Source organism: Pelophylax lessonae (genome assembly GCF_965119305.1).
Source record: "Pelophylax lessonae genome assembly, chromosome: 2".
In the NCBI taxonomy this organism is placed as follows: domain Eukaryota; kingdom Metazoa; phylum Chordata; class Amphibia; order Anura; family Ranidae; genus Pelophylax; species Pelophylax lessonae.
Window position 1 is genome coordinate 462,044,715 of NC_138769.1, and position 27,890 is coordinate 462,072,604.

Consider the following 27,890-nt stretch of genomic DNA (forward strand, 5'->3'; position numbering starts at 1 on the left):
GAGGGGCGGGGACTCTGGTCATGTGGTGATAACATTGGTCTGTGTATAGTACAAGTGTGGTGATAGAGCCAGCAGGAAGTCACAAGGGTGACCTCTAGAGGATTTATGGTGTGTTGCTGTTCTATTCTGTAGCCTGCGGTTGGAGCTTTTGATTATTAGGCTTCCTAGCCATCTGTTTAAAGCAGAAGCAAACTCTGATTTTCTTTTTTTTAGTTTTTTTCTTTCCTGCAAAGTAAAGGCATAATGTGCCGGTATGGATCACATACTAGCACATTATGTGACATGTACCTGCAAACGAAGCCCTCGTCGTCCCTGCTGGAGACTGCATCCATCTTCTCCCATGCGGAACCTAGGGTTGCCACCTCATTCCTTTAACAAGTTCTGGACCGGAAGGCCATTTTTTACGATTCGGGACTGCGTTACTTTAACGGAAAACTGCACAGTCGTACGCTGTACCAAAATAAAAATGATGTCCTTTTTTCCCACAAATAGAGCTTTCTTTTGGTGGTATTTGATCACCTGTGCGTTTTTTTATTTTTTTATTTTGCGCTATAAACATAAAAAGAGCAACAATTAAAAAAAATATATATTTTTTTTACATTCTGCCATATAACATTCCCCAAAAAAATGTGAAAATCAAATTTTTTTATCCTTTTAGGCCAATTTTTATTCTGCTACATATTTTTGGTAAAAAAAAAAAAAAAAAAAACGCAATAAGCGTATTTTGATTGGTTTGTGCAAAAGTTATCGCATCTACAAATTAGGTGGAAAATTTATGTCATTTTTAGTTATTATTTTTTTTTTACTAGCAATGGCGGCGATCTGCCATTTTTAGCGGTGCTGCGACATTGCAGCTGACAGATCGGACCCCTAACTGACATTTTTGACACTTTTGGGGGGACCAGTGACATTCATTGCTAAAAATACGCACTGTTACTGTAATAAAATGTAAGCCTAGGGGCATGTTTACTAACTGTGGGGGGAGGGGCTTGTGAAATGACCACAGAGATCTGTGATCCTATATAGAAAGATCACAGGCGCTCTGTGATCATTTCAGAGAGAACAACAGTCAGCTGTGTTTACAACAGCTGACCGTTCTTCTCTCTCAGCGGGGAACGATCGCGGGTGTCCGGCTGCAATGGTGGCTGCCAGCCTAGTGCATCGGCTTCCCTGCTGCCTAATGGGGGTGGGAGCGCACCGCCAGCGGCGTGTGCTCGCCCCCTAGCACCAGGCACGTGACCGATGTAGTCCTACGTCGGTTCTCGCAGGAGGGGCTGGCTGCCGCAGTAAAAATGCAGAGGACTGTATTGGAACTGGTTAAACCAGGACACATATTAATTACACAGGTTCTGAGGCTAATATAATGCAGATAAGGCATTATATTAGGTATAGGATAAGGCATAATTACCACCTTAATCAGCCACAATGTGCGTCTTGGTTTAACCACTTCTGGACCAGGCTTTTTTCTGACACTTGTCAGAAAAAAGTTAAAATCAGTTTTTTATTTGCTAGAAAATTACTTAGAACCCCTAAACATTATATATATACATTTATATGTATTTTTTAAGCAGAGACCCTAGAGAATAAAATAAAGATTGTTGCAATATTTTTTATCACACGGTATTTGCGCAGCAGTCTTACAAACATTTTTTTGGGAAAAATTTCACTTTTTTGAATTAAAAAATAAGAAAACAGTAAAGTTAGCCCAATTTTTTCTATAATGTGAAAGAGAATTGGACGCTGACTAAATAGATACCCAACATGTCACGCTTCAAAATTGCGCAATTACAGAGGCGGCCTAGGGCTCAAATTATTGCTCTCCCTCTAACGATCACGGTGATACTTCACATGTGTGGTTTGAACACCGTTTACATATGTGGGCGTGACTTGCATATGCGTTCGCTTCTGCACGTGAGCTAACGGGGATGGGGCGCTTTCATTTTTTTTTTTTCCTATTTATTTTTACTTTTATTTATTTTTTTTTTTTTATTGTTTTATCACTTTTATTCCTATCACGAGGGATGGAAACATCCCTTGTAATAGAAATAAGCATGACAGAACCTCTTTAATGTGCGGTCTGGGGTCAAAAATACCTCAGATCTCACATCTATACTAAAAAAGAAAAAAAAAGTTATTTTTTTTTTCATCTTGAAAAAAAAGGCTCTTTAAATCCGTTTCTAGGAAGTGACGTATGACGTTGCTCCTGTACTCCAAGGCCATAGAGTCGGGTGAGGGCCATCTTGCAAAAAAAAGCAACGCGAACGCAAGCATCGGTCTGGTGTCATATGTAAACAATAATTGCACCATGAATGTGAGGTATCACCGCGAACGCCAGATCGAGGGCAGTAATCATTGCAGTAGACCTGCAGTAATTATTGCAGTAAGACTCCTCTGTAAATCCTAAGTGGTAACCTGTAAAGGCTTTTAAAGACTTTAAAAAATGTACGTATGTTTGTCGTCGCTGCACGGGCGTGCGCAATTTTAAAGCATGTCACGTTTGGTATCTATGTACTCAGCATAAGATCATCTTTTATATTTTACCAAACACTTGGGCATAATATAGTGTATTTGTGCATTGAATTTAAAAAAAAGTGTTTTTTCCCCCCAAAAAATTGTGTTTGAAAAATCTCTGCGCAAACACCGTGTGACAAAATAAATTGCAACACCCACCATTTTGTTCTTTAGGGCCTCTGCTCAAAAAATATATAATGTTTGGGGGTTTAAAGTAATTTTCTAGCAAAAAATAATAATTTTTCATGTAAACAAAGTGTCAGAAAAGGCTTGCTCTTCAAGTGGTTAGAAGAGTGGGTGATGTGTGGCATAGGCTTCTAATATTGGGCATAAAATGCCAGGAGAGTTCAAACAACCCCCAAATGACCCCTTTTGGAAAATAGACACCTTAAGCTATTTGCTGAGAGGCATGTTGAGTACATGGAATATTTTATATTTTGCCACAAGTTTCAGGAAAATTGTATTATTTATTTATTTATTTTACACAAAGTTGTCACTAAATGATATATTGCTCACGCATGCCATGGGTATATGTGAAATGATATTGGTTGCCCTGGTAATCCTCTGGTTACATCTCACTATTTATTGTTTTAATTACCGGAAGCATTTTTTAGTATATACTATTTTGTCACTTCACATTAAAATTATTTATCAGCACTTTGTGTTATAGCAATTTTAATTATTTATTTTTACCCAGACAATATTCCTTGATTATATGCACTTTTGCACTGGCACTTTACTCCGCACATGTTTTTAAAGTGATTATTATCTTGCGGTCTGGGTACACTATTTTACCGAGTATATATCAGGTAGGGCCGATTCCAACCACTTATCCTTTCTTCACATTACCTGGCCCCTACTCCTTAGGGGTTGGTTGGTGGCAGCTTCCTACTTGAAAAGTCTCTGGGATTATTCCATAGCGCTGGTCACCCCCCCCCATTTTTTACTTAAAGCGGAGTTCCACCCAAAAGTGGAACTTCCGCTTTAGGTATTCTAACCCCCTGACATGCCACATTTGGCATGTCATTTTTTTGGGGGGGGAGCGGGTACCTAGTTTTGACAGGTACCCGCTCCCACTTCCGCTCGGAGCGCCGCGGCGCCCTGAACGGAAGTTCTCCTCTCCCCCTCCCTCCCTGCAATCTTCTGGGACATGTCAGAGGTCCCAGAAGATTGCCGGCCAATCAAGACGCGCAGCGCGACTCGCGCATGCGCAGTGGGTACCCGGCTGTGAAGCCGCAAACTGTCACATCCGGGTGCCCACAGCAGTGATGCCGGCGCCGAGGGAGAGGATCGAGGCTTCGGGCGGCCGCATCGCTGGACCGTTGGACAGGTGAGTGAAATGGCTGGAACTCCGCTTTAATATGTGAAATGACACCCAAAAAAAATAATACTGCTGCTTCTCCAGAGTACAGGGATACCACATGTGTGAGACTTTTTGGGAGCCGAAAACCAATCACTGCCTTCGGGTTTTCTAATGGCGTAAATTGCTCATTTTACTTTCTCACTACCTATCACAGTTTCGGAGGCCCTGAAATGTCAAGATAGCACAAACCCTCCCTAAATGACCCAATTTTGTAAAGTAGACACTCCAAACTTTGTGCTGAGAGGTATGTTGAGTTTGTGGAATATTTTATATTTTGCCACAAGTTTCGGAAAAGCTACAAAAATGTTTTTTATTTTTTTTCACATAAAGTTGTCATTTAAAGGATATATTGCTCAAACATGCCATGACTATATGCAAAATGACACCCCAAAATACATTCGGCTGCTTCTCCTAAGTACGGGGATACCCCATGTGTGAGACTTTTTGGAGCCTATCCACATATAGGACCCCGAAAACTAATCACCACCTTCAGGCTTTCTAAGAGCGTAAATTGTTGATTTCATTCCTCACTACCTATCCCAGTTTCGGCGGCCAGGAAATGCCAAGATAGCACAAAAACCCCCCCAAATGACCCCTTTTCGGAAAGTAGACAGTGACACCAAGGTATTTGCTAAGAGGCATGGTGAGTATTTTGGAGCTCTCATTTGTTTTGGAAAATGAAGAAACCAAAGGAAAATGTATTTTTCTTTTTTAATTTTCAAAACTTTGTGACAAAAAGCGAGATCTGCAAAATACTCAACATATCTCTCAGCAAATAGCTTTGGGTGTCTACTTTCTGAAAAGGGGTAATTTGTGTGTGTGTGGGAGTCGCGATTACCTCACTCCCGCGCATGCACATGGGAGCCTCCGTTATATGTGCCTTTGCCGCGATATATATATGTGTATACAGTGTATATATATATATATATGTGGCAGGGGGACATGTTTACTGTCTGGGGGGGTCTGATTGAGGAAGAAGGAAGTCAATAATCTTCCTTCTTCCCCCTCAGCTCTCCCCCAATTCTGTCTTTTCTCCCTGACTCTCCACTGAGCTGGTGAACCGAGTGTAAATTCTGGCACAGATCACCAGGGAATTGCGGCAATCGCAGCTTCATAAACTGGTAGTTTCTGTGTCCGTCAGTGACAGATTCTCTGTGTGTGGAGATGATCAGCGGAGAACATGTTCTCCCCCGATCATCTCTGTTTCAGAAACAAAAAATGATCCGAGATGAGCTGCAATCATTAAGATCTCTGCTCATCTCAGTTTTATAAATGGACACCATAGTCCCCTACTCATCCTCTGCTGTGCCTTTGCAGCTTCTCATGCATTGTTTAATAGAGCATGCTGTCTGCACATCCTTTTCAAAGAGCAGCCGCTATTGGCTGAGCAGAATCCAGCTAGCTTCATTCTGCTGTTTCCACATCCCTGAAGACAAAAAAGACACCGCATGCCTTGTATGCTGCAGAAATCTCAGCTTTATAGAAGAATCCTCCCTTTGCTTGCTGGATTATGTAAGGATGGCTGCTGTGAGTCAATCTCAGCCTCTGCGTCAACCATGCCTCTACCATTCACGTAGTAAAGGTAGTGTACTGGTACAGGTCTGCATGTTATGCACAATGCAGGGATTGCTGTTAATGTTGTTATTTTTGCCTCCTCATGTCTGCAGAACAAAGCATTAGCCATGTAATTTTATTAACCACTTCTGGACCGGAAGGTTTTACCCCCTAATGACCAGGCCATTTTTTGCGATACTGCACTGTGTTAACTTAACTGACAATTGCGCGGTTACACGACGCTGTACTCAAATAAAATTGATGTCCTTTTTTCCCCACAAATAGAGCTTTCTTTTGGTGGTATTTGATCGCCTCTGCAATTTTTTTTTTTTTGCACTATAAATAAAAAAATAGTGACAATTCTGAAAAAAACAAACAATATTTTTTACTTTTTGCTGTAAAACAAAAATCTATTTTTTCATCCTTTTAGGCCAATATGTATTCTGCTGCATATTTTTGGTAAAACAAAATCCCAATAAATGTATATTGATTGGTTTGCGCAAAAGTTATTGTAGTTATTATTACAAACTAGGGGAAAGATTTATGTCATTTTTATTTTTTTATTCCTAGTAATGGCGGCGATCAGCGATTTTTAGCAGGAACGAACACAACGAACGACAGAACGAACACCTAACTGACATTTCTGACACTTTTGGGGGAACCAGTGACATTACTACAGTAATCAGTGCTAAAAAAATATGCACTGTTACTGTACTAATGACACTGGCAGGGAAGGGGTTAACGCCAGGACCAATCAAAGGGTTAAATGTGTCCCTAGGGGGTGCTTTGTAACTGTGTGAGTGATGGGCTTGCTGAATGAGCACAGAGACCTGTGTTCCTAAATAAGAGGAACACAAGATCCCTGTGTTCATTACGGACAGAACAGTGGTCTGCCGTGTTTACAACGGCAGACCGCCATTCTCTCTCCACGGAGAGGGATTGCGGGTGCCCGGCGGACCCTGGCAGCGTACGCGCCCCCCCACTAACGGTTCCGCAACATGATGTACGGTTATTTCGTTTTGCGGGACAGAGCCGACCTGCCGCAGTATAGTTGCTGCTGTCGGTCGGCAAGTGGTTAATGTCATTAGCTTTCGTAGAGAATCAGAATACATAACTTCTTAAGACGTAAAGAAAACAAGCTATTTATCGCATCTGTCTTGAAATTGTTTGTCATTTGTCATGATATTGTGTGTCACCTGCCAGTGATCACAAAAAAAAAAAATTATATGTATTTGTTTCTGAATAGTTTCAATATTTTTACATATACCGCATATATTACATCCAGTTAGTTCTCATATAGGTTATGGTGATAGCCATATTCAACTTCTCAAAGGAACTTACACTCTTTAAACACACACTTGATAAATGACTCTGTCAGCTAATAAATATATGTTTTTATTGGCATGTTTTGCTTCTTTCATAGTGACGGTCAATGTGAAGAAACCTTTGTGGCCAATACAAATGAGCTGCAAGCAGGTAGCTCTGGAGATGTTTTCACTGTGTTCACAGCTTGATATTGTCATCCGAGGCGAGGTACAGCAGGTGAGTAATGTTTGATTTAATATATAATACCTACAGGAGAAAAGGATGACTATTTTAATCAGTGCACTTATTCAGACTTACAGTATTTTATCATACATAGTTACTATAAATAGCTTGGATAGGTAAGCCCATAGTTATGGTTCTAAGCTGATCCATTCGACCAAGAATTCTCAACCATGGTTCCACAGAACCATAGGGTTTCTCCAGACGTTCTTTAAAGCGAAGTTCCGGCCTCAAATACCTAACAATACCCCTATAATACTAATCCATCGCCCTTTACAGAACCGCTATTCTCATACTTACAAGGTGTACAGTATTGGATTTTAGTCAAAATCTTACTTTTAAAAACGCTGTCTGAGCGTGGCCATCTTGGATGTGGGCATCTGAAGCTTCCTGATTCCAGGGAGTGTTCTGGGAGTTCTTCCTGATTCCAGGGAGCGTCCTGGGAGTTCTTCCTGATTCCAGCCTCCTGGGAGTGACGACAAACAGCTCCCAGGATGCAATGCAAATGCAGAAGTGATGTCTGTGGCCGTGGCCACAGAGGGGGGAGAAGGAGGAAGTACATTTAAAAAATGCCCTGAAAATAAGGTAAGGGACCCCCAAAAAAAATTGAAAATGGCCAATTGTTGATCAGCATAGCGAGCACTCCAGGAATCACTAAAGTTGCAAAATAGGCTGGAACTCCACTTTAAGGCGTAACAATACTCACCTTAGCTCCAGCGATGCGGCATCCCCGAGCTCCCTGGCCAGCGGCTGAAATATTCAGGCGGGTGGCTTCTGGTTCTTGATCGCCTGCCGCTGTCTTTGGCCGGGCGGGGTTGACGTCACTTGCACGCATGCCCGGGAGTTCAGTCTGCTTCGATGGGCAGGCCGGTAAGTAGCTTTAATGCAGAAGAGACAAAGTATGTCAGTTCTGCATTAAAAATCCTGCCTGTCTTACCCATTTTTTTTTTCTATAGACTAAAGTTCCACTTTAAGCTGTGGATGATTGAACTCTGATTTGATAGTGCCTGCATAGTTCCAGGGCCAAGGTCACTTGGCTGAGCCAGCGGCAGGAAACCAGTGATCTTTTCAGCTACCAGTAAAGGGGGGCACGCTTCCCATTGTCCACCAATGTAAGGGACATTGTTTACAATGACCCCTAATAAATTGGTTTTAGACTTTTAGAACCTCAATATTATTTTAAGGGTTCCTCTAGGGCAGTGATAGCGAACATTGTCACCCCAGATTTTTTGGAAGTAAATTTCCCATGGCGCTCAACTAAGATGCAGAGTTCATGAGCCTCATGAGAAATGTAGTTCCAAAACATCTGGGGCGCTAAGGTTAGCCATCACTGCTCTAGGTTAAAACGTTTGAGAAAGGCTTGGATCAAAGCCAACCCACAGACTTGCTGTGTAATAAGAAGAGTGGTAAAATACAATCACTATTGGGAGGATATTTGATGACAGGTCCACAAACTCACTGATATCACCCCGGACTAGTACTTTGTACTGTCATTCGAAAGAACCTTAAACCTTTGTTTGCTTTTAACATTTGATTTTGGAATTAATGTAATTTCCCAAACGAAAACCACATAAGGCGCTTTTCCACTGCATGGTACGGATCGGTTTGGCTCGGTTTGGCGCTTTTCCACTGCATGGTACCGCATGGTACAGGTTAGAACGGTTCGGTACGGTTTCGTAGAGCAGCGCTTTTCCATTACATGGTACGGCGTCGGTACGGCTCGCTTAAACAGTACCACCTTGGTTGGGGTTCCAAGCAGGCCGTACCGATACCATATCCCACAATCCTTTGCATGCAGCATTGATTGTTTGTCACTACTAGCCACTGATTGGTCAGAGAATCGTTGTAATCCCACCCACTTACTACTAAGTACTACAACAGTAGAAAAGCAAACCGAGCCGAGTAGAGCCTATACAGTGCTGAAAGGTGCCGACTCGTACCACGCAGTGAAAAAGCAAACTGAACCGAGCTGGGCCAAGCGTTGCCGAGTGGAGCCGAGACGGTACTTGCAGTGGAAAAGTGCCAATACACTATTAGAAATTTGTTTGAGAAAATTTTTTATCCCGCTCAAATTTTCTTGTCATTGTGGGCAAAAACAAGTATCATTTTGACCCCACTGACGATTAGAAAATCGAGCGAACGTTAAAACAAAAACATTTCACCAACAATTCTACTACTGTATATCCAACGTCACAGCCGCAGTTTCAGTTGCTACAGATAACTAGAAATATGACTAGGTCATAATAGGTCATAAAGCAAACAAAAGAAAAGATGACTTTGTTTAACGTGCTACTAGCAAATATTTCTTTACACATATTAATTACAAGCTTTCTCAAAACAGATTAATGAACTAGATGATATAGAAACATTTACTTTCTAGTTAAGGTAACACTGCATATTTTTTCTAACTAGCTTCAAGAGCAAGTCGCGGATGATGTAAGCTTTGAAGAGTCCGACATATTTCACACACTGGGTGAGTTAAATTTACAAGTCTGACACTTTCATGAAAGGTTTGTACTCATCATCTTAAATTGTAAGGTTTCTTGAAGCAACAGTTCCAGAGTAAGGGCTCTTTCACACTGTCCGTCAGTCAGACGGACTCCGTTTATGTCAGCGGGGGATCGATCCGCCGATCCCCCGCTGAGCAGGAGGATGACAGCTGTTCCCCGCGCTGTGTGCGGAGACACAGCTGTCAGGTCCCCATGCATCTCTATGGGAAAATCAGATGGGAACGGACCTTCTGTCCTTTCTCATCCGATCCGCTGGACAGATGGAAAATAGGGTTTCCTTTCGTCCAGAGTTGACAGATTAGATTGGATGTCAGCGGACATCCGATGCCCCATAGATATGCATGGGGTGACCGTTCAGGTCCACCAAAAAAAAGGACAGGCGGATCTGAATGGTCCGCCTCTGTGAAAGGGGCCTTAAGTGCATCTCTGATCAAGCCACAAGTAATAAGGAACACTTCAGGGAAGGGCTTGTTATCTAACAGATTTCCCAATATACAGGTGCATCTCATAAAATTAGAATATCATCAAAAAGTTAATTTATTTCAGTAATTCAATTCAAAAGTGAAACTGAAATATTATATAGATTCATTACAAATAGAGTGATGTATTTCAAGAATTTTTTTTTTTTATGATTATAGTTTACAGCTAATGAAAACCCAAAATTCAGTAACTTTGAAAACTTCAAAGTAACTTCAGAAAATTTGAATATTACCTAAGACTAATAAAAAAAAAAAAATTGAATACAGAAATATTGTCTTACTGAAAAGTATGTCCATGTACAGTATAGTATGCACTCAATACTTGGTCAGGGCTCCTTTTGCATGAATCCTACATCAATGCCTCTTTTTATTGCTCTTTGTGAGCTCCCAAATCCTTTCTTTTCCCTCTCACTTTGTTTGGAATGAGCAGTGCGTGGTATTTGTAGTCATATGCGCTGCTCTATGTACATAGCATATGTCCATAGTCCATCTCAGGATCGAGGAAGAGAGGGTGGCTACATTCCTAAATACAACGGGACCATGGAGAATGAATGTAGTCACCCTCTAAGAGGAAGTCTAATCACAGCAGCAAAGAAAAAAAAAGGAATTGGAAGATTTGGAGGAGGCTGAGAGCAATAGAAGGTACTTCTTTAAATTAGGAATACATACTCCAATATATTTTTTTTAAAGCAGAGTTTATTGTCATTTTAATTGCTCATGCTATCGCAACATCTGTCTGGTGAGTTGAGGAGAACATTTTAATGGATGTCATCAGCACAGTGATAACATTGAGGGTGAGTATATATTTTACCAATTGTCATTCTCTATAATACATGCATTCATCCTACCGTCGTCTTGAAGTCGTCTTGAGTCTTGAGTCCTCTTGAGTCGTCTTGAGTCTTAAGTCGTCTTGAAGTCGTCTTGAGTCGTCTTGAAGTCATCTTGAAGTTGTCTTGAAGACGTCTTGAAGTCGTCTTGAGTCCTGAGTCTTGAGTCGTCTTGAGTCGTCTTGAAGTCGTCTTGAGTCGTCTTGAAGTCGTCTTGAGTCGTCTTGAGTCTTGAGTCATCTTGAAGTCGTCTTGAAGCCGTCTTGAGTCGCCTTGAGTCGTCTTGAAGTTATCTTGAAGTCGTCTTGGAGTTGTCTTGAGTCGTCTTGAAGTCGTCTTGAAGTCGTCTTGAGTCTTGAGTCCTCTTGAGTCGTCTTGAGTCTTAAGTCGTCTTGAAGTCGTCTTGAGTCGTCTTGAGTCGTCTTGAATCGTCTTGAAGTCGTCTTGAAGTTATCTTGAAGACGTCTTGAAGTCGTCTTGAGTCCTGAGTCTTGAGTCATCTTGAGTCGTCTTGAAGTCGTCTTGAAGTCGTCTTGAGTCGTCTTGAAGTCGTCTTGAGTCGTCTTGAGTCTTGAGTCATCTTGAAGTCGTCTTGAAGCCGTCTTGAGTCGCCTTGAATCGTCTTGAAGTTATCTTGAAGTCGTCTTGGAGTTGTCTTGAGTCGTCTTGAAGTCGTCTTGAGTCGTCTTGAAGTCGTCTTGAAGTCGTCTTGAGTCGTCTTGAGTCGTCTTGAAGTCGTCTTGAAGACGTCTTGAGTCCTGAGTCTTGAGTCATCTTGAAGTCGTCTTGAAGTCGTCTTGAGTCGTCTTGAGTCGTCTTGAAGTCATCTTGAAGTCATCTTGAAGTCGTCTTGCCACCACCACACAGTGCACTATAAATTTACCAGGAAATCTTCCAGAGGAGTCTTTGCAGCACAAATCAGAGATCTGGAGGAAACCTGATTTTACTATATGCTGTTGTTGCCTAGTCCATGAGAGTGGTTAGGCATAGGCTAATAAAAAAAAAAATTGAATACAGAAATATTGTCTTACTGAAAAGTATGTCCATGTACAGTATAGTATGCACTCAATACTTGGTCAGGGCTCCTTTTGCATGAATCCTACATCAATGCCTCTTTTTATTGCTCTTTGTGAGCTCCCAAATCCTTTCTTTTCCCTCTCACTTTGTTTGGAATGAGCAGTGCGTGGTATTTGTAGTCTTATGCGCTGCTCTATGTACATAGCATATGTCCATAGTCCATCTCAGGATCGAGGAAGAGAGGGTGGCTACATTCCTAAATACAACGGGACCATGGAGAATGAATGTAGTCACCCTCTAAGAGGAAGTCTAATCACAGCAGCAAAGAAAAAAAAAGGAATTGGAAGATTTGGAGGAGGCTGAGAGCAATAGAAGGTACTTCTTTAAATTAGGAATACATACTCCAATATATTTTTTTTAAAGCAGAGTTTATTGTCATTTTAATTGCTCATGCTATCGCAACATCTGTCTGGTGAGTTGAGGAGAACATTTTAATGGATGTCATCAGCACAGTGATAACATTGAGGGTGAGTATATATTTTACCAATTGTCATTCTCTATAATACATGCATTCATCCTACCGTCGTCTTGAAGTCGTCTTGAGTCTTGAGTCCTCTTGAGTCGTCTTGAGTCTTAAGTCGTCTTGAAGTCGTCTTGAGTCGTCTTGAAGTCATCTTGAAGTTGTCTTGAAGACGTCTTGAAGTCGTCTTGAGTCCTGAGTCTTGAGTCGTCTTGAGTCGTCTTGAAGTCGTCTTGAGTCGTCTTGAAGTCGTCTTGAGTCGTCTTGAGTCTTGAGTCATCTTGAAGTCGTCTTGAAGCCGTCTTGAGTCGCCTTGAGTCGTCTTGAAGTTATCTTGAAGTCGTCTTGGAGTTGTCTTGAGTCGTCTTGAAGTCGTCTTGAAGTCGTCTTGAGTCTTGAGTCCTCTTGAGTCGTCTTGAGTCTTAAGTCGTCTTGAAGTCGTCTTGAGTCGTCTTGAATCGTCTTGAAGTCGTCTTGAAGTTATCTTGAAGACGTCTTGAAGTCGTCTTGAGTCCTGAGTCTTGAGTCATCTTGAGTCGTCTTGAAGTCGTCTTGAAGTCGTCTTGAGTCGTCTTGAAGTCGTCTTGAGTCGTCTTGAGTCTTGAGTCATCTTGAAGTCGTCTTGAAGCCGTCTTGAGTCGCCTTGAATCGTCTTGAAGTTATCTTGAAGTCGTCTTGGAGTTGTCTTGAGTCGTCTTGAAGTCGTCTTGAGTCGTCTTGAAGTCGTCTTGAAGTCGTCTTGAGTCGTCTTGAGTCGTCTTGAAGTCGTCTTGAAGACGTCTTGAGTCCTGAGTCTTGAGTCATCTTGAAGTCGTCTTGAAGTCGTCTTGAGTCGTCTTGAGTCGTCTTGAAGTCATCTTGAAGTCATCTTGAAGTCGTCTTGCCACCACCACACAGTGCACTATAAATTTACCAGGAAATCTTCCAGAGGAGTCTTTGCAGCACAAATCAGAGATCTGGAGGAAACCTGATTTTACTATATGCTGTTGTTGCCTAGTCCATGAGAGTGGTTAGGCATAGGCTAATAAAAAAAAAAAATTGAATACAGAAATATTGTCTTACTGAAAAGTATGTCCATGTACAGTATAGTATGCACTCAATACTTGGTCAGGGCTCCTTTTGCATGAATCCTACATCAATGCCTCTTTTTATTGCTCTTTGTGAGCTCCCAAATCCTTTCTTTTCCCTCTCACTTTGTTTGGAATGAGCAGTGCGTGGTATTTGTAGTCATATGCGCTGCTCTATGTACATAGCATATGTCCATAGTCCATCTCAGGATCGAGGAAGAGAGGGTGGCTACATTCCTAAATACAACGGGACCATGGAGAATGAATGTAGTCACCCTCTAAGAGGAAGTCTAATCACAGCAGCAAAGAAAAAAAAAGGAATTGGAAGATTTGGAGGAGGCTGAGAGCAATAGAAGGTACTTCTTTAAATTAGGAATACATACTCCAATATATTTTTTTTAAAGCAGAGTTTATTGTCATTTTAATTGCTCATGCTATCGCAACATCTGTCTGGTGAGTTGAGGAGAACATTTTAATGGATGTCATCAGCACAGTGATAACATTGAGGGTGAGTATATATTTTACCAATTGTCATTCTCTATAATACATGCATTCATCCTACCGTCGTCTTGAAGTCGTCTTGAGTCTTGAGTCCTCTTGAGTCGTCTTGAGTCTTAAGTCGTCTTGAAGTCGTCTTGAGTCGTCTTGAAGTCATCTTGAAGTTGTCTTGAAGACGTCTTGAAGTCGTCTTGAGTCCTGAGTCTTGAGTCGTCTTGAGTCGTCTTGAAGTCGTCTTGAGTCGTCTTGAAGTCGTCTTGAGTCGTCTTGAAGTCGTCTTGAGTCGTCTTGAGTCTTGAGTCATCTTGAAGTCGTCTTGAAGCCGTCTTGAGTCGCCTTGAGTCGTCTTGAAGTTATCTTGAAGTCGTCTTGGAGTTGTCTTGAGTCGTCTTGAAGTCGTCTTGAAGTCGTCTTGAGTCTTGAGTCCTCTTGAGTCGTCTTGAGTCTTAAGTCGTCTTGAAGTCGTCTTGAGTCGTCTTGAGTCGTCTTGAATCGTCTTGAAGTCGTCTTGAAGTTGTCTTGAAGACGTCTTGAAGTCGTCTTGAGTCCTGAGTCTTGAGTCATCTTGAGTCGTCTTGAAGTCGTCTTGAAGTCGTCTTGAGTCGTCTTGAAGTCGTCTTGAGTCGTCTTGAGTCATCTTGAAGTCGTCTTGAAGCCGTCTTGAGTCGCCTTGAGTCGTCTTGAAGTTATCTTGAAGTCGTCTTGGAGTTGTCTTGAGTTGTCTTGAAGTCGTCTTGAGTCGTCTTGAAGTCGTCTTGAAGTCGTCTTGAGTCGTCTTGAGTCGTCTTGAAGTCGTCTTGAAGACGTCTTGAGTCCTGAGTCTTGAGTCATCTTGAAGTCGTCTTGAAGTCGTCTTGAGTCGTCTTGAGTCGTCTTGAAGTCATCTTGAAGTCATCTTGAAGTCATCTTGCCACCACCACACAGTGCACTATAAATTTACCAGGAAATCTTCCAGAGGAGTCTTTGCAGCACAAATCAGAGATCTGGAGGAAACCTGATTTTACTATATGCTGTTGTTGCCTAGTCCATGAGAGTGGTTAGGCATAGGCGTCTGGTGAGTCTGAATTTCAGATACTTCTCCCGACACTGGGTGGGGGCAAGCAAGGGTGGTCCCCATAAGTCGCACCAGTGATCCTTCGTGTTTGCACTTTCATTGCTCAATGCACTTTATACCTATGGACTTTATGGACTCCTATTGATGTGATGTCATGCTTTTATGTATTTATGATTTTATGCTTATATTTATCACATCTGATTCATATATTTTGGTATATGTTATCATCCTATTTATTTGGTAAGAGGTTATCACCATCCCTGCGCTACTGAAATTCGAATGAAAAAGCCAGTTCCTGTTTTTTATGGATGAATTTTATTTTTTATTAAATGAATTTTTCATCTGCAAGGTGCTGTGCCACCCTATATGAGTGGTGGGCAGTGGGCACAGTACAGTCTGTGGACCTGACACTCACTGGCAGGCAACTGCAATTATATTACAGAGGAAAAATTTTATGAATTTTTTATCTGCAAGGTGCTGTGCCACCGTATATGAGTGGTGGGAACTGGCAGTGGGCACAGTTCAGTCAGTGGGCCTGACACACACTGGCAGGCAACTGCAATTATATTAAAGGGTAAAAATTAAGGCTCGGTTCACATTTGTGCGATGCGGGAACGCTGCGAATATGCAGCGTGATCCCACATCGCATCCGCACATCTGGCAGTTCACACTGCCATATGCGATACGCAGGGGGTGTCAATTAAATGTTAACGACACCCCCAGTTTGATCGCATATCGTAGTGCGATCTGACAGTTCGCACAGAATCGGATTGCACAAGTGTGAACCACTGTGCGATCCGATTCTGAGGCGGCTCAAAAAATGCCTCCTGTGCGAGTTTGCTGCGGATGCAAAGTGTATGGCTGAACTCGCATCCGCACACGAGATCGTATGTAATGAAGGAGCAGTGCGCTCCGAATTACATGCGATCAGCGCATCCGCACATATGTGAACCGGCTCAAAATGACTTTTTTATCTGCAAGGTACTGTGCCACCCGATATGAGTGGTGTGCACACAGTACAGTCTGTATATATATATAGAAAAAAATAAATAAAAGCAGACTGATATACCAGTCCTAAAAAGGGCTTTTTGGGGTGCTGTCAGGATGCTGTCCTTACAGCAGGAATGGACACAGAACACTGGCCTAGCTAATGATTTCCCTATTAATTCAGCAGCAGCAGCAGCACTCTCCCTGCTCTAACTAATGCCTCGTACACACGCATCGATTATTGGCCGTGAATTTTCGGCCAACGTCCGATCGACCAATTTTTGGCTTGTTAGTATGATGCTTCCGACAACCGACTCCGACTTTTCGCCCGAAAAAAATCTGGTGTGCAGGCTATAAAATTTTTGTTGGCCGTCAACACAATGGCCGATTTTCCATCAGTCAGTACAGATTTCGGCAGACAAAAATCTGATGAGCAAGACTGGGCATGCTCAGAGAAGAAAAAACACACGGAAAGTAAACCAGCATATGACATCACTTCTGAAGTAGATTTTTGTTGGCCGAGAAAATTTGTGTGCAGTCTAGGCACATTCCAACCAACAAAACACCACTCTGGATGAGGCATTACTCTGCAGCTTCAAGGCCCGTACACACGTACCGATTGTCGGCCGAAAATGTTCGGCCGCCGAACGATCGGCCGATTTTCGGCTTGTTAGTATGATGCTTCCGACAGCCGACAGCGCACTTTCGGCCGAAAAGAATGTGTCTTGCAAGCATTAAAATGTTTGTATGCCGACACCAGAACGGCCGATTGTTCGCCAGTCAGTACAGAATTCGGCCGACAGACAGCAGATTTGCAAGACTGGGCATGCTCAGAAAAGAAAAAACACAGGGAAAGTTAACCATCACATGACATCACTTCTGCAGTCGGCTGTAGTCGGCGGACAAAATTCTTGTGCAGTCTTTTGCACTTTTCAACAGACACCGACAGCCCTGGACAAAAGACGGCCGATCGTTCGGCCGACGATCAGTACGTGTGTACGGGCCTTCAGAATGAATCTGAGATGGATGCTGTCCTTGCTTTTTTATAGGAGGTGGGAGGGTCTGGGAGGGAGGGTATGCTGATTGGCTGGAATTACTTGGTTTTCAGCTTCTTGCCTCTTCGCAATGGATATGTTTTTTTTTAAATATTGCCTTTTCTTGAGTTATTAAAAAAAAATGTAATTAATTAAAAAGGTTACATGGGATCAATATATTGTTCAGATGACCAGCTGGTTGATGAATCCTGTACTAACATACAGTTCAGGTCGCTTGCCTTTGTTCAAAATTTGCTGCAGCTGTGCATGGTAGCCAATCCGCTTCTAACTTCAGCTTGGCAAAAAAAAAACCTGGAAGCTGTTTAATATGCAGAGCTGTGCCACTGATCAACATTTGCAGCATGTTCCTTCGACAGACTGTGGATGGACACGCCCGTAATAAAATGTAAACTGCCTATGGCCAGCCTAATATTGCTGCCACTCTGAAAAGCGATCTATGGTGGATTTGCTATTCAAAGGACATTTGACAGGCAGGGAGGAGGCGATATGTCACCTCCTCACTGCCCCTTTTATTTCTCAAAATGCCCAACCACTGCATTGCAGCAGTCTTCAGGGCTGTTGTGGCGCAGCCTTTTTTTATAATGGGTTGCACTCGGCCTGCTGAATGTGACATGCCAATTATTTTTTACAGGTGTCTTGGTTAGTGCATGTGTACAATCCTGATTGGCTGCATTTGTGTGTTTAGGTGGTCGGGTTGCGGTGAAACTGCAGCTGCCTATTCCCGTTTTTTGAATGTACAAACAATATAAATTCTAAATGAATAATCCTTTCATGCTACTTTTTAGGTTCAGAACTTCTTGAAAGAATGAAAGAGTGCTTGACCCACTTACCTGAACCAACACCGTGTCTAGAGGTAATGATTACTGAATAGACTATTAAAAAAAATGTTTCTGATTGAACACTGATAATGCCAATTACATTATTTCTGGCTTGTTTCTCTGATTGCAATTGTATAAAAAAACAACTCTCCTGTGTGGTAAAGGCCTGAAAACACTTTAGAATTAAAATGTAATGACAGTTATTATCCCAAGAGAATAAGCATTCAGAGTCTAAAAATTGTCCAGTTTAGCAGAAACTGGACACATTTCAGTGCATTAATGGACAGGCTAGTTGTACTGAAGACGATTTATCGCTTGACTTCAGTACAACCAGCCTGTCAGGTTTCTTTCATGTAATCACTGCTGGTGGCTAAAGCCACCAGCAGTGATCATCGCATTCTGACGGCGAGGAAAATTCCCGCTGTCAGAATAAAATAGCGCAGCATGAGGCATTCCCCCATTAACGCTGACTGTGTTGATGGGGAAAAAGATCAATTTTTAATTGCATAATCGAACTTTAATTTCATTACTTTTCACCACAAGCTTAAATCTGATTGGGTACTGTGGTTATTTTCTCTCTCTTCCTGTCATGTTGACAATAAAAAACGTCCCTGATGGAGATGCAAATACCTCAAGATGTGGAGATAAATCTATTTTGTGGGGATACAGCAATTAGGGTGGATTCACACTGATGTGAATTGGATGCGGGTTTCCCGGCATTCAATTTGACAGGCAGGAAAGTGTGATTGACTCTCAATGGTATTCAGTTCACACAACTCCAGGGCGGCTGCGGTCCGGTTTGCAGACGGGTCCTGTGCGTCTTTGGCTCCATTTCAGGTCCGCGTTCAGGCAAAAATTCGGACCTAATTCGGACCTGAAACAGTGAAAGGGGACACAACGGACCCCTGCTGCAAGCTGCTCCATACACAGTATGAACCCAGCTTTAACCACTTTACAACCGCCCACCGCAGATATATTGCGGCAGGCAGCCGCTCCTGGGCAAAGTGACGTAGGTATACGTCACTCACTCTCAGGAGGCTAGGGGGCGAGGGCGCGCCGCCGGTGGCGCGCTCCCGCCCCCCACTCGTCAGCAGGGAAACCGATGTGTGTGTCAGGTGGCCTGACGACTGACACCCGCGATCGTTCCCCGCTGAGAGAGAAGAACGGTCAGCTATTGTAAACAAAGCCGACCGTTCTCCCTTCAATGATCATAGAGCCCATGTGATCCTTCTATATAGGATCAAATGTCTCTATGGTGATTTCAGAAGCCACGCCCCCCACAGTTAGAATCACTACCCTAGGCTCACATTTAACCCCTTGATCACCCATAATGTTAACCCCTTTCTTGCCAGTGTCATTATTACAGTAACAGTGCATATTTTTAGCACTGATTACTGTAGTAATGTCACTGGTCCCCCCAGAAGTGTCAAAAATATCAGTCAGGGGTCTGATCTGTCATAGTCTTGAAAAACATCACATATTGCCGCCATTACTAGTAAAAAAAAAAAAACCAATAAAAATGACATAAATCTTTCCCGTAGTTAGTAGACACGATAACTTTTGCGCAAACCAATCAAAATACGCTTATTGTGATTTTTTTTTACCAAAAATTTGTAGCAGAAAACAAATTGCCCTAAAATGTTAAAAAATTTTGATTTTTTACATTTTTTTCTTTTTTTTTTTTGAGAATGTCACATAGCAGAATGGGAAAAATATTCTTTTTTTTTTTTTAAATAGTTTTTTTGTTTATAGCGCAAAAAAATAAAATTACACTGGTGATCAAATACCACCAAAAGAAAGCTCTATTTGTGGGAAAAAAGGGACATCAATTTTATTTGGGTACAGTATCGCACGACCGCGCAATTGTTCGTTAAAGTAACCCAGTGCCGAATCGCAAAATATGGCCTGATCATTAAGGGGGCAAATCCTTCCGGTCTTAAAGTGTTTAAAAAGGCTGACCTATAATTTCTCTATTTCCTATGTGGTGGATTGAGTTTGACTTTTATGGATGACAATGATAGATCGAACCCCTTCAAACTAAAATCTGTCTAACTTGTGTTCATCCAGTCCAGGACAATAGCAAATTGGGGTGTGCAGTCCACAAACAAACTTGTATCTAATGCTTCCAGTAAAAGACACATCACTAAGCATTATGTATTTTTCACATAGTATCCTTTTAATACTAATATTTTAATAAAGTAATAATTAAAATAATATTTCCTTTCATTTAAATTCCATTAGGTTAATGTTCATATCTCCTTGTCTACTGCAGGAATATCTGGACACTTCAGGTTTATCTCTCCTTTATCCAAGGGTGGAAGTATACATCATATATGAAAGGCCTGTTGATATTTTGGAGAGACCTCCAATGGATGGTGAGATGCAGTAGAACAGAACATGAATTTAATTGTTTAAAATATTTCACAAGACATCCACAATAATTTCCAAATAACAATAAAGCATCAGAATATCATTACACATTAATGAGTTATCACAGACTTGTCCCTGGATCCTAGGGATTGTATTTTATGTCACTAAACTGCCTGGACTTTGCTTATTGCCTCTAATTCTGTTTATATTCACACAGATTACTTTGCTCATATAGGAAAACTTAATCAGCTTCTGGTTTTGAGCCAACAGCTGGAAGATGATGTGAAGCATCTAGGAAGCCATAAATATGTAGCCCATCAGTTGTCAGTGCTCTATGTAAGTAGATTAGCAAGCATGCCTATTGCCATTTAACCCCCACCATAGACTTGTCACCCAATTTTGAAATCTGGGCAAGTATGACTGAATACATATGGTAGTAAACTTAAGGCTGGGTTCACATATATGCGAATTGGATGCGTTTTAGACCTCATTCAATTCGCATGACATGTGAATGTGACCGGTTCTCAATGGAGCCGGTTAACACATGTCCGGGGCGGCCACAGTGCGGTTTGGAAAAGGGTCCTGTGTGTTTTCATGTCGGGTTCAGGTGCAAATTCAGCAAAAAAGTTTGGCCTTGAATTGCACCTGAACTGGTGAGTACAAATGCACCGGGCTCCGGACTGCAACCCATAGCTGGACATGTGTGAAGCCTAAAGCCCCATACACACGTGCAGATTATCTGCAGACTTTTGTCTGCAGACTTACCTTTTCTATGTAGTGCAAGGGCCTGCCGGATTGCATACAAATTGAAAGTGTTTAGGTTTGACCTCATATTATATGGTTTTGGTAAGTCTGCAGACAAAAGTCTGCAGATAATCTGCACGTGTGTATGGGGCATTAGGCTATGTTCACACAAATGCGGTGCAAATTGAAGCTCTGTTTTCACAGCTAATTGACAAAGTAGTACAGTGTTTCAGGAAAGTTTTTGATCAGGTCAGAATTGCATCAGTATCAGGTCAGGTTTACTTCAGGATCAGGTCAGGATTTTATCCTGTTCACAACTGAATGACATGTGTGATTCAGAAGTGTTCCCAAAGAAGTCAATGGGCCTGAATCTGCACCTGAGCCGGACCGCACTGCTCAAAAAACTGACAGGACTTTTTTTCAATTCGCACTGAATCCACACTTTGGCTGCACCAGACATATGTGAACAGATATGCGCTTTTCCACTGCATGGTACGGCTCGGTTTGGCGCTTTTCCACTGCATAGTACTACCGCATGGTAAGTTTTAGAACGGTTCGGTACGGTTTGGTACAGCGGGGCTTTTCCACTACATGGTACGGCTCGGTACGGCTCGCTTAAACAGTACCACCTCGGTTGGGGTTCCAAGCGGGCCGTACCTATACCATATCCCACAATCCTTTGCATGCAGCCTTGATTGTTTGTCACTACTAGCCACTGATTGGTCAGAGAATCGTTTTAATCCCACCCACTTACTACTTTAGTGGAAAAGCAAACCGAGACGAGTAGAGCCTATAGTAGAGCCTATACAGTGCTGAAACGTGCCGACTCGTACCACGCAGTGGAAAAGCAAACTGAGCCGAGCTGGGCCAAGCAGTGCCGAGTGGAGCCGAGCCGGTACTCGCAGTGGAAAAGTGCCAATAGAAAGCAATGTTCTTTTTTTTACAAGTCATGCAAATTGGATGCGTTTCAAAATACATCCAATTCACATATGTGTAAACCTAGCCTTAAGAGTAACTCCACATTCATGGAAAAGAATATAGCCAATAGAAAAATAATTTTGCATATACAATTGCTACACAAGCCACGTTGTAATTTAATGTTATTAAAAATTACCTTTCCTTTTCAATCTGCAGCCGCTGTTTATTTCTGTAAAATGTAATATGACTACCTGGAGGAGTTCTGTATAGAACACACTCAGAAATGTAATTTCTTGCTTGTGTGATTGGCTCACTGATTTTCCCAGAAGTTTGCACTAAGATAAATTTTAAAGTTAAATTTTATGCATAGGAATTTCAGTTTTGCCATTAATTACTTTTAAAGGAATGCAGACCCTGCAGCTTTTTTCACTAGAACACAGAGTTTGCCAAATTATTTCCTATAATGCAGTGAATTTATTGTACCCTTCGTGTTGTTATTACCTGTCAGCCATCCCCTGCCTTCCTGCTGTTTATGACTCTCACTTCCCAACACTATTGTCCTCCATCTGTAGAAGCGATACAGTATCATAGGCTACTCCGATGGTGTTTTGCAACATAATAGAATTTTGAAAGTCTGTTGTCTAGCAGTCTTGATACATTGCATCAGTCATAATATATTGTTTTATATTCTCTTTCATAGAAAGTACTCAGTTATTTTAATGGGTGTCTCTATCTTGATGTACTAAAGAGAGACATTGAAACCAACTTTAAGTCTGTGAAGACTGCACTTTCTACATTTGATGGGTCAAGACAAGAGCCACTTTTACCAGCATATTTGCAAACGTGGTAAGAGTGTAAACTAACCATTATGTCTGAGTTATACGCATCTATACTGGAAATGCTTCCCGCATTAAATGTAAACCTATCAAGATAAACAAAAAAGGGTTGTATTGCTACAGTCGACAACACTTATTCCGCTATAGGTATGCAAAAGTCAGGTTTTGAGTCCATGACTTTCTGTACAATGGGTTCACACTAACACAGACATATGCAGGGGAGGACTGGGCCAGGGGGGCAATTGCCCCCTGGGCCGCTCTGATGCCCCATTAAAAGGCTGCACTGCTTCTGCCGCAGACATGCCTAAAGGATTCCTGGTGAAGAGAAGTAAAAAGTCCCCACCGCTGACCTAATGAGTGCGGGATGAAGACAAGGACAGAGTGCAGGCCTCCCCCCTAGCATGGATGTGTCTGAGCAGAGGCCAGTTCCATGCCTCAGTGGAGACTCCCCTCCCCCAGGCAGCCCTGTCCCAGCTCGCCCCAACTGCCCCCTGCTGGCCAGGTCGGGAACCTGGATTCGGCCGGTGAGTAGAGAGTACCTGGAGCAGAGCTTTAGCCTGGAATGGGGGTCAGGAGGAGGCCAGGAAGAGGGAGAGTGGAAGGGGGGGTCGAGTTGCTGCACCATGGGCCTCTGCTTTGTAGTTGCCCCTTGGGCTGAAAGTTTCCAGTCAGCCCCTGGACATATGATATGAAGGAAGTGACGTGTGACATTTATTCATGTCATTTCAGTCACTTAGGGCAGGTTCACACTTAGGTGCAAAAAATATGCAGGCAAAAACTAACGTGCATTCACCTGCATTTTTTTCTTTCTTATGTTGCGATTAGCTGCGCTTTTTTCCTGGGATTCCTGGCTTTTTCCTGTGTTATTATTTCATTTTGTGGTTTGTGGGTGATAGAGAGGAGAGACAAAAGAGCGTTATATTTCATTAGGGTGTTCTGAGAATTCTGTAATGTCTGCGGCCACTGCCCTGATTTGTGTCCTAGTTCTAGCTATATAGGGAGGAGGAGAATGATGAAGATGAGATTGGGCAATCAATGTCAATGTCGGTACTGTGTTCATCCTATCCTTCATGAAAGAAAAAGGCCAGTTCCGGTTCTTATACAGGGACCCTTCAGATCTGGTATAGCTTTTAAAGGGAAGGCCCACTTATAAATAAATAAGAAATGCACATGGTCCCCCCTTCAAAAGCCACACCAGGCCCTTTAGGTCTGGTCCTGGAACCCCACCTCCCCCCCCCAAAAAACATGTGGGGTCCCCTCCAAAGGCCAAACCAGGTCCTATAGGTCTGGTATGACTTTTAGGGGAAACCCCACAAAAAAGTGTGTGGTCCCCCAAAAGTCCTACCAGACCCTTAATCTGAGCATGGTTGGTGTTCCTGACCACACCACTACCCACCCCAATGCACTTTCCAATTGCTGTGCTTACATTCTGTATTATCGCAAGCATATGCCACGTGACATCCCCCCAGGAAGAGACCGAAAGTCAACACATCTGGGTGGGGCTACCATAATGTCACGTGCATCTCCGCCCATTTTTAGACTTGTTCAGTGGTGCTGGGTATGCCCCATCCTTACAGTAAGTAGGTGTTTTTTCTGCACGTGTTCTGCACAGGTGCGTTTTGACCTTACCTGCAGAATAGTGGGGAAAAATGCAACATGTCTGCATTTATCCGCACCACTCTGCCATGCAGTTGATAGCTGCCATGAAGTGCAAACAGGGCATTTTCTGTGTGCCCTTGCGGAGAGCTGCATTTTCCTTAGTTACAGTGACGCAGCTCTCTGCTATAATGTGAACAGGCCTTTATTCATGTCAGTGGCTCCTGAGAACAAATTAAAATTATATTAAACCCTCAGTTTTTTTTTAATCACTTACTGAGTATACAGCTTCTTTAGCTTTTTATCCTTGCCTATGCTCCTGTTTAAGCTGGTGCCATACCTACTGCCCCAAGTTACTTGTTTCATGGTGGCTTTTTTCTTTTGTAACGTCCTATGAAGCCACCCTAGCTTGCAGGCACTAGAGTTATGTCTTGCTACACTGTGTGCATCAATAAAAACACACCATCTTATAGCCTAGGCTAGCCAGAGCGGCGGAGCAAGTAAAAAATAAGGAATTTTAAATTATACGGTATGTTAGCACTTAAAATTGTAAGAAGCTGCCCTGTGCTGGGGTCACTCTGGAAGGTCGGGCTGCTGCTTTGACATAGAGTGCAGCGGTCCTGGTCCTCAGTGGTCCAAAACACCTCCTGCGGCGTACTCCAATCAACAACATGCATGCTCCCTGGGAAAAGTTGATGATTGGAGCACTGTTCAGGGGGCGCATTGGACCCCCAGGAGATCCAGACTGCTACGCTACGCGTGAGAGCAGCAATTGTGTGCTCTCACGCAGACTTGTGTATGTCGCATCCTGCAGTTTCCGGGTGCCTGGAAGGGACATTTGCCATGTTCAGCTCCATTGCCAGCAGGCCATTCAAATTTATAAGAGGCTGAAATATGTAGAGGCTGGAGACTGTATTGAGTGGTATTTGTGTTTAAGGCCATATTTGTTCAGGGACATAATGTATGCCCAGAATGCAGGAATTCTGTTTTACATCCCTGAATGAGTACCCCTTGGTACAGCATCCAGCTGCTCCAAATATATATTATCATGGATCTGGAGAGGCTGCTGCAGCGGGTATGGATGCTGCACTTGCACCTCCTGGATGCCTTTAAAATACGCACAAGGGCCTAAGTGCTAATGTTCATGAAGTCTAAAGGACCATACACACTATAAGATTTTCTGAAGACTTTTTCCTTCAGATTTACCTTTTCTATGTAGTGCAAGGGCCTGCCAGATTGCATACAATTTGAAAGTGTTTAGGTTTGACCTCATATTATATGGTTTTGGTAAGTCTAAAGGAAAAAGTCTTCAGAAAATCTTATAGTGTGTATGGCCCATAAGGCTATAGTTGGGTGACTGTCCATTCTCCCCCTACCTCTGCTGTACACTCAAACAAGAGTGTTCACAGTGGTCAGAACAGACCGCGATCTGATGTCTGTAGCTAGTTTTAGTGTACCTATCAGCAGTTACTTCATATACATAATCGTTATACTGTAAATCCGGCATCAGTGCCTGTAATACATAGACTTTACAGTTTTCTTCATAAACTTTTTCTAACTGTATAGATGTCTTGATTTAGGCCATAAATGTATTATTGTTAAATTTTCAGTGTTATATTTAGTTTGATAGGTGGTGATCAGAACTTGATTTATGTGTTTATTTACAGGTTGCTGGGCTTAACACAGACAATTATTACTACAGTCTCCTTGCTCCCGGAGGAATTAACCAGTGAAATAATGCCAGTTCTGGCTTACTCTTTGTCCTACTGATGAGTACACTGACTGGAGACCTCTGGTCTAAAACAATTTAATGCTGCAGTAATTACTTTAATATTAACATCCTGCTGTCAGATAAAAATAAAATGTTTGGTAATGTTGTAATTTTAATTTGCAGTATCATGTTATTCTTTTTGAAAAGGTTATTTTCAAGAATATATATGTTAATATAGTATCCCTTCACAGGGTCTAGAGACAGGTGATGATCAATATTGAGTCATGTTCCCATCTCTAATAAGGTCAATGTTTTATGTCAGTGACAAGATCACCAGCAACAATTGCTGTTCATTCACCACTATGGGTTAGCCACAGATTGTTGAAGGACAGCACACAACCCAGTTCTGTAGCACTAGTTTAGCTTGTAGCAGCGACAAATCACCTGTGTCTGTATTGAGTAAATTGCTAACACTTTTTAACTTTAATAATTCATCTCTTTTATTTTAATAATCAATCACTGCTACAAAATCACCCCTCTGATATAGCCCTAAGGCCCCATTTACACCTAAGTGTTTTGTAACTCAAAGTTTGAAACTCCAAAACGATCAGGAAGAAAAAAATTATTTATTCTCTATGGTATTGGTTGACATCTCCACTCCATGTTGCCTGAAGTCAAACACCTGAATCTAAAAAAGTTTTGGAGCTACTTTTGTAGCTTGCTTTTTGGGCAGTTTGGTCCCTTTTTGCAGCATTCTTTTCTGCATAGGAATGCGTTTTGGCACATTCTGTTGTGTGTTTTTTGAGCATTTTGTGCTGGTTTTTAGGAGCCAGCACCAGCCAGCGTCCTAACAACAATGAGTCATCCCTGCTTTTAGTGGGGAGTCCCTACTTACAGCAAAATGTACACAAAAGAGTTGGCATTGAGAAAAAAAAGCATGGGGGCTCATGGGCGTCCGCAGAACTTTTTTCAGGGTGGGGCAACATTTTAAGGTCAATCATGCCCCGCCCCTTTTAAAAAAAAATGTCATGAAGGGGAGGGGCTTAGTCATTATATTTATTTTGAGTATTTATTTTTAAAGAGCTAACAGCAGCATTTATTTTTAAAGCATTTGGTAACCAAAAAAAAAAATTTTGATCCTGTTCCCTTAAAGCATGTTATACAGCACAGTGCTTTGCTGTGTAATTTGGCCCCTTCTATTACCTAAAATACTTGGCTGATCCTGCCTGGCTATGTCCTCCCCTCTGTAACTGACCACAGTATACCATGGCAACTGAGCCCTGACACTGTGGTCAGTTTACGTGCCTCCGTCATCTGCAGCCCTCCTGTCCTCCTCTGTCCTCTCTTCCCCCTCCCTCCCTGTCTGCTCCTGTTTCAGTGCCCGCCCCCCCCTTCCCACCTGCCTGCTGCTATAGGTTTATTTAAAGTTTCATATCCTGTCTACAGTCTGTTTAATAATACTTTGTGCCCCTGTGTCTGTGTTTTATAAAAATAAGCCATTCTTTACAAGTTTTCACAGCGCCACTCGCCGCTCACGTGACCCGCCGCCTGTCTCCTCCTCTCTCCCTCCCCTCTTCCTCCCCTTCTGACCGATATCAGTGAGGAATCCTTGACCCTGCCCACTGCTGGCAGCTGTCAGACGGGGAAGGCAGAGAGCCAACGGGTCACGTGAGCGGCGCTCTGAGAACTGGTATAGAATGGCTTGATTTTTTAAAACACATACACACAGGAACACAGGATTATTAAACAGACCAGACAGGATGGTATAAAGTAGCTTAACAACCACTTGAAAGGGGAAGTTGAGATTCCAGGAGGGGGCATTTGCCCCCCCTTGCCCCTACCTGCGGATGCCCATGTGGGGGCTCCCTAATCCATACAAGGCTCTTCAGGTCTGGTATGGATTTTAAGGT

The 27,890-nt window shown here is 42.4% G+C and overlaps 1 protein-coding gene across 2 annotated transcripts; it reads left to right on the forward strand.

Annotated features, from left to right (window-relative positions):
- The first annotated feature begins 5,188 nt into the window (after window positions 1–5,188).
- LOC309546153 (uncharacterized protein) lies at window positions 5,189–26,156 on the forward strand. Of its 2 annotated transcripts, none has more exons than XM_082245693.1 (8): window positions 5,189–5,456; window positions 6,852–6,970; window positions 9,386–9,446; window positions 17,773–17,840; window positions 20,078–20,180; window positions 20,411–20,511; window positions 22,538–22,683; window positions 25,937–26,156. In XM_082245693.1, exons 1-8 carry the CDS (start codon window positions 5,198–5,200, stop codon window positions 26,037–26,039), a joined length of 960 nt encoding a protein of 319 aa, XP_082101819.1. In that variant the 5' UTR covers window positions 5,189–5,197; the 3' UTR covers window positions 26,040–26,156. The 2 variants fall into 2 exon arrangements, with proteins under 2 accessions (XP_082101819.1, XP_082101818.1); XM_082245692.1 differs by having other exon boundaries at window positions 5,193–5,456; window positions 20,393–20,511.
- The last annotated feature ends 1,734 nt before the right edge of the window (window positions 26,157–27,890 follow it).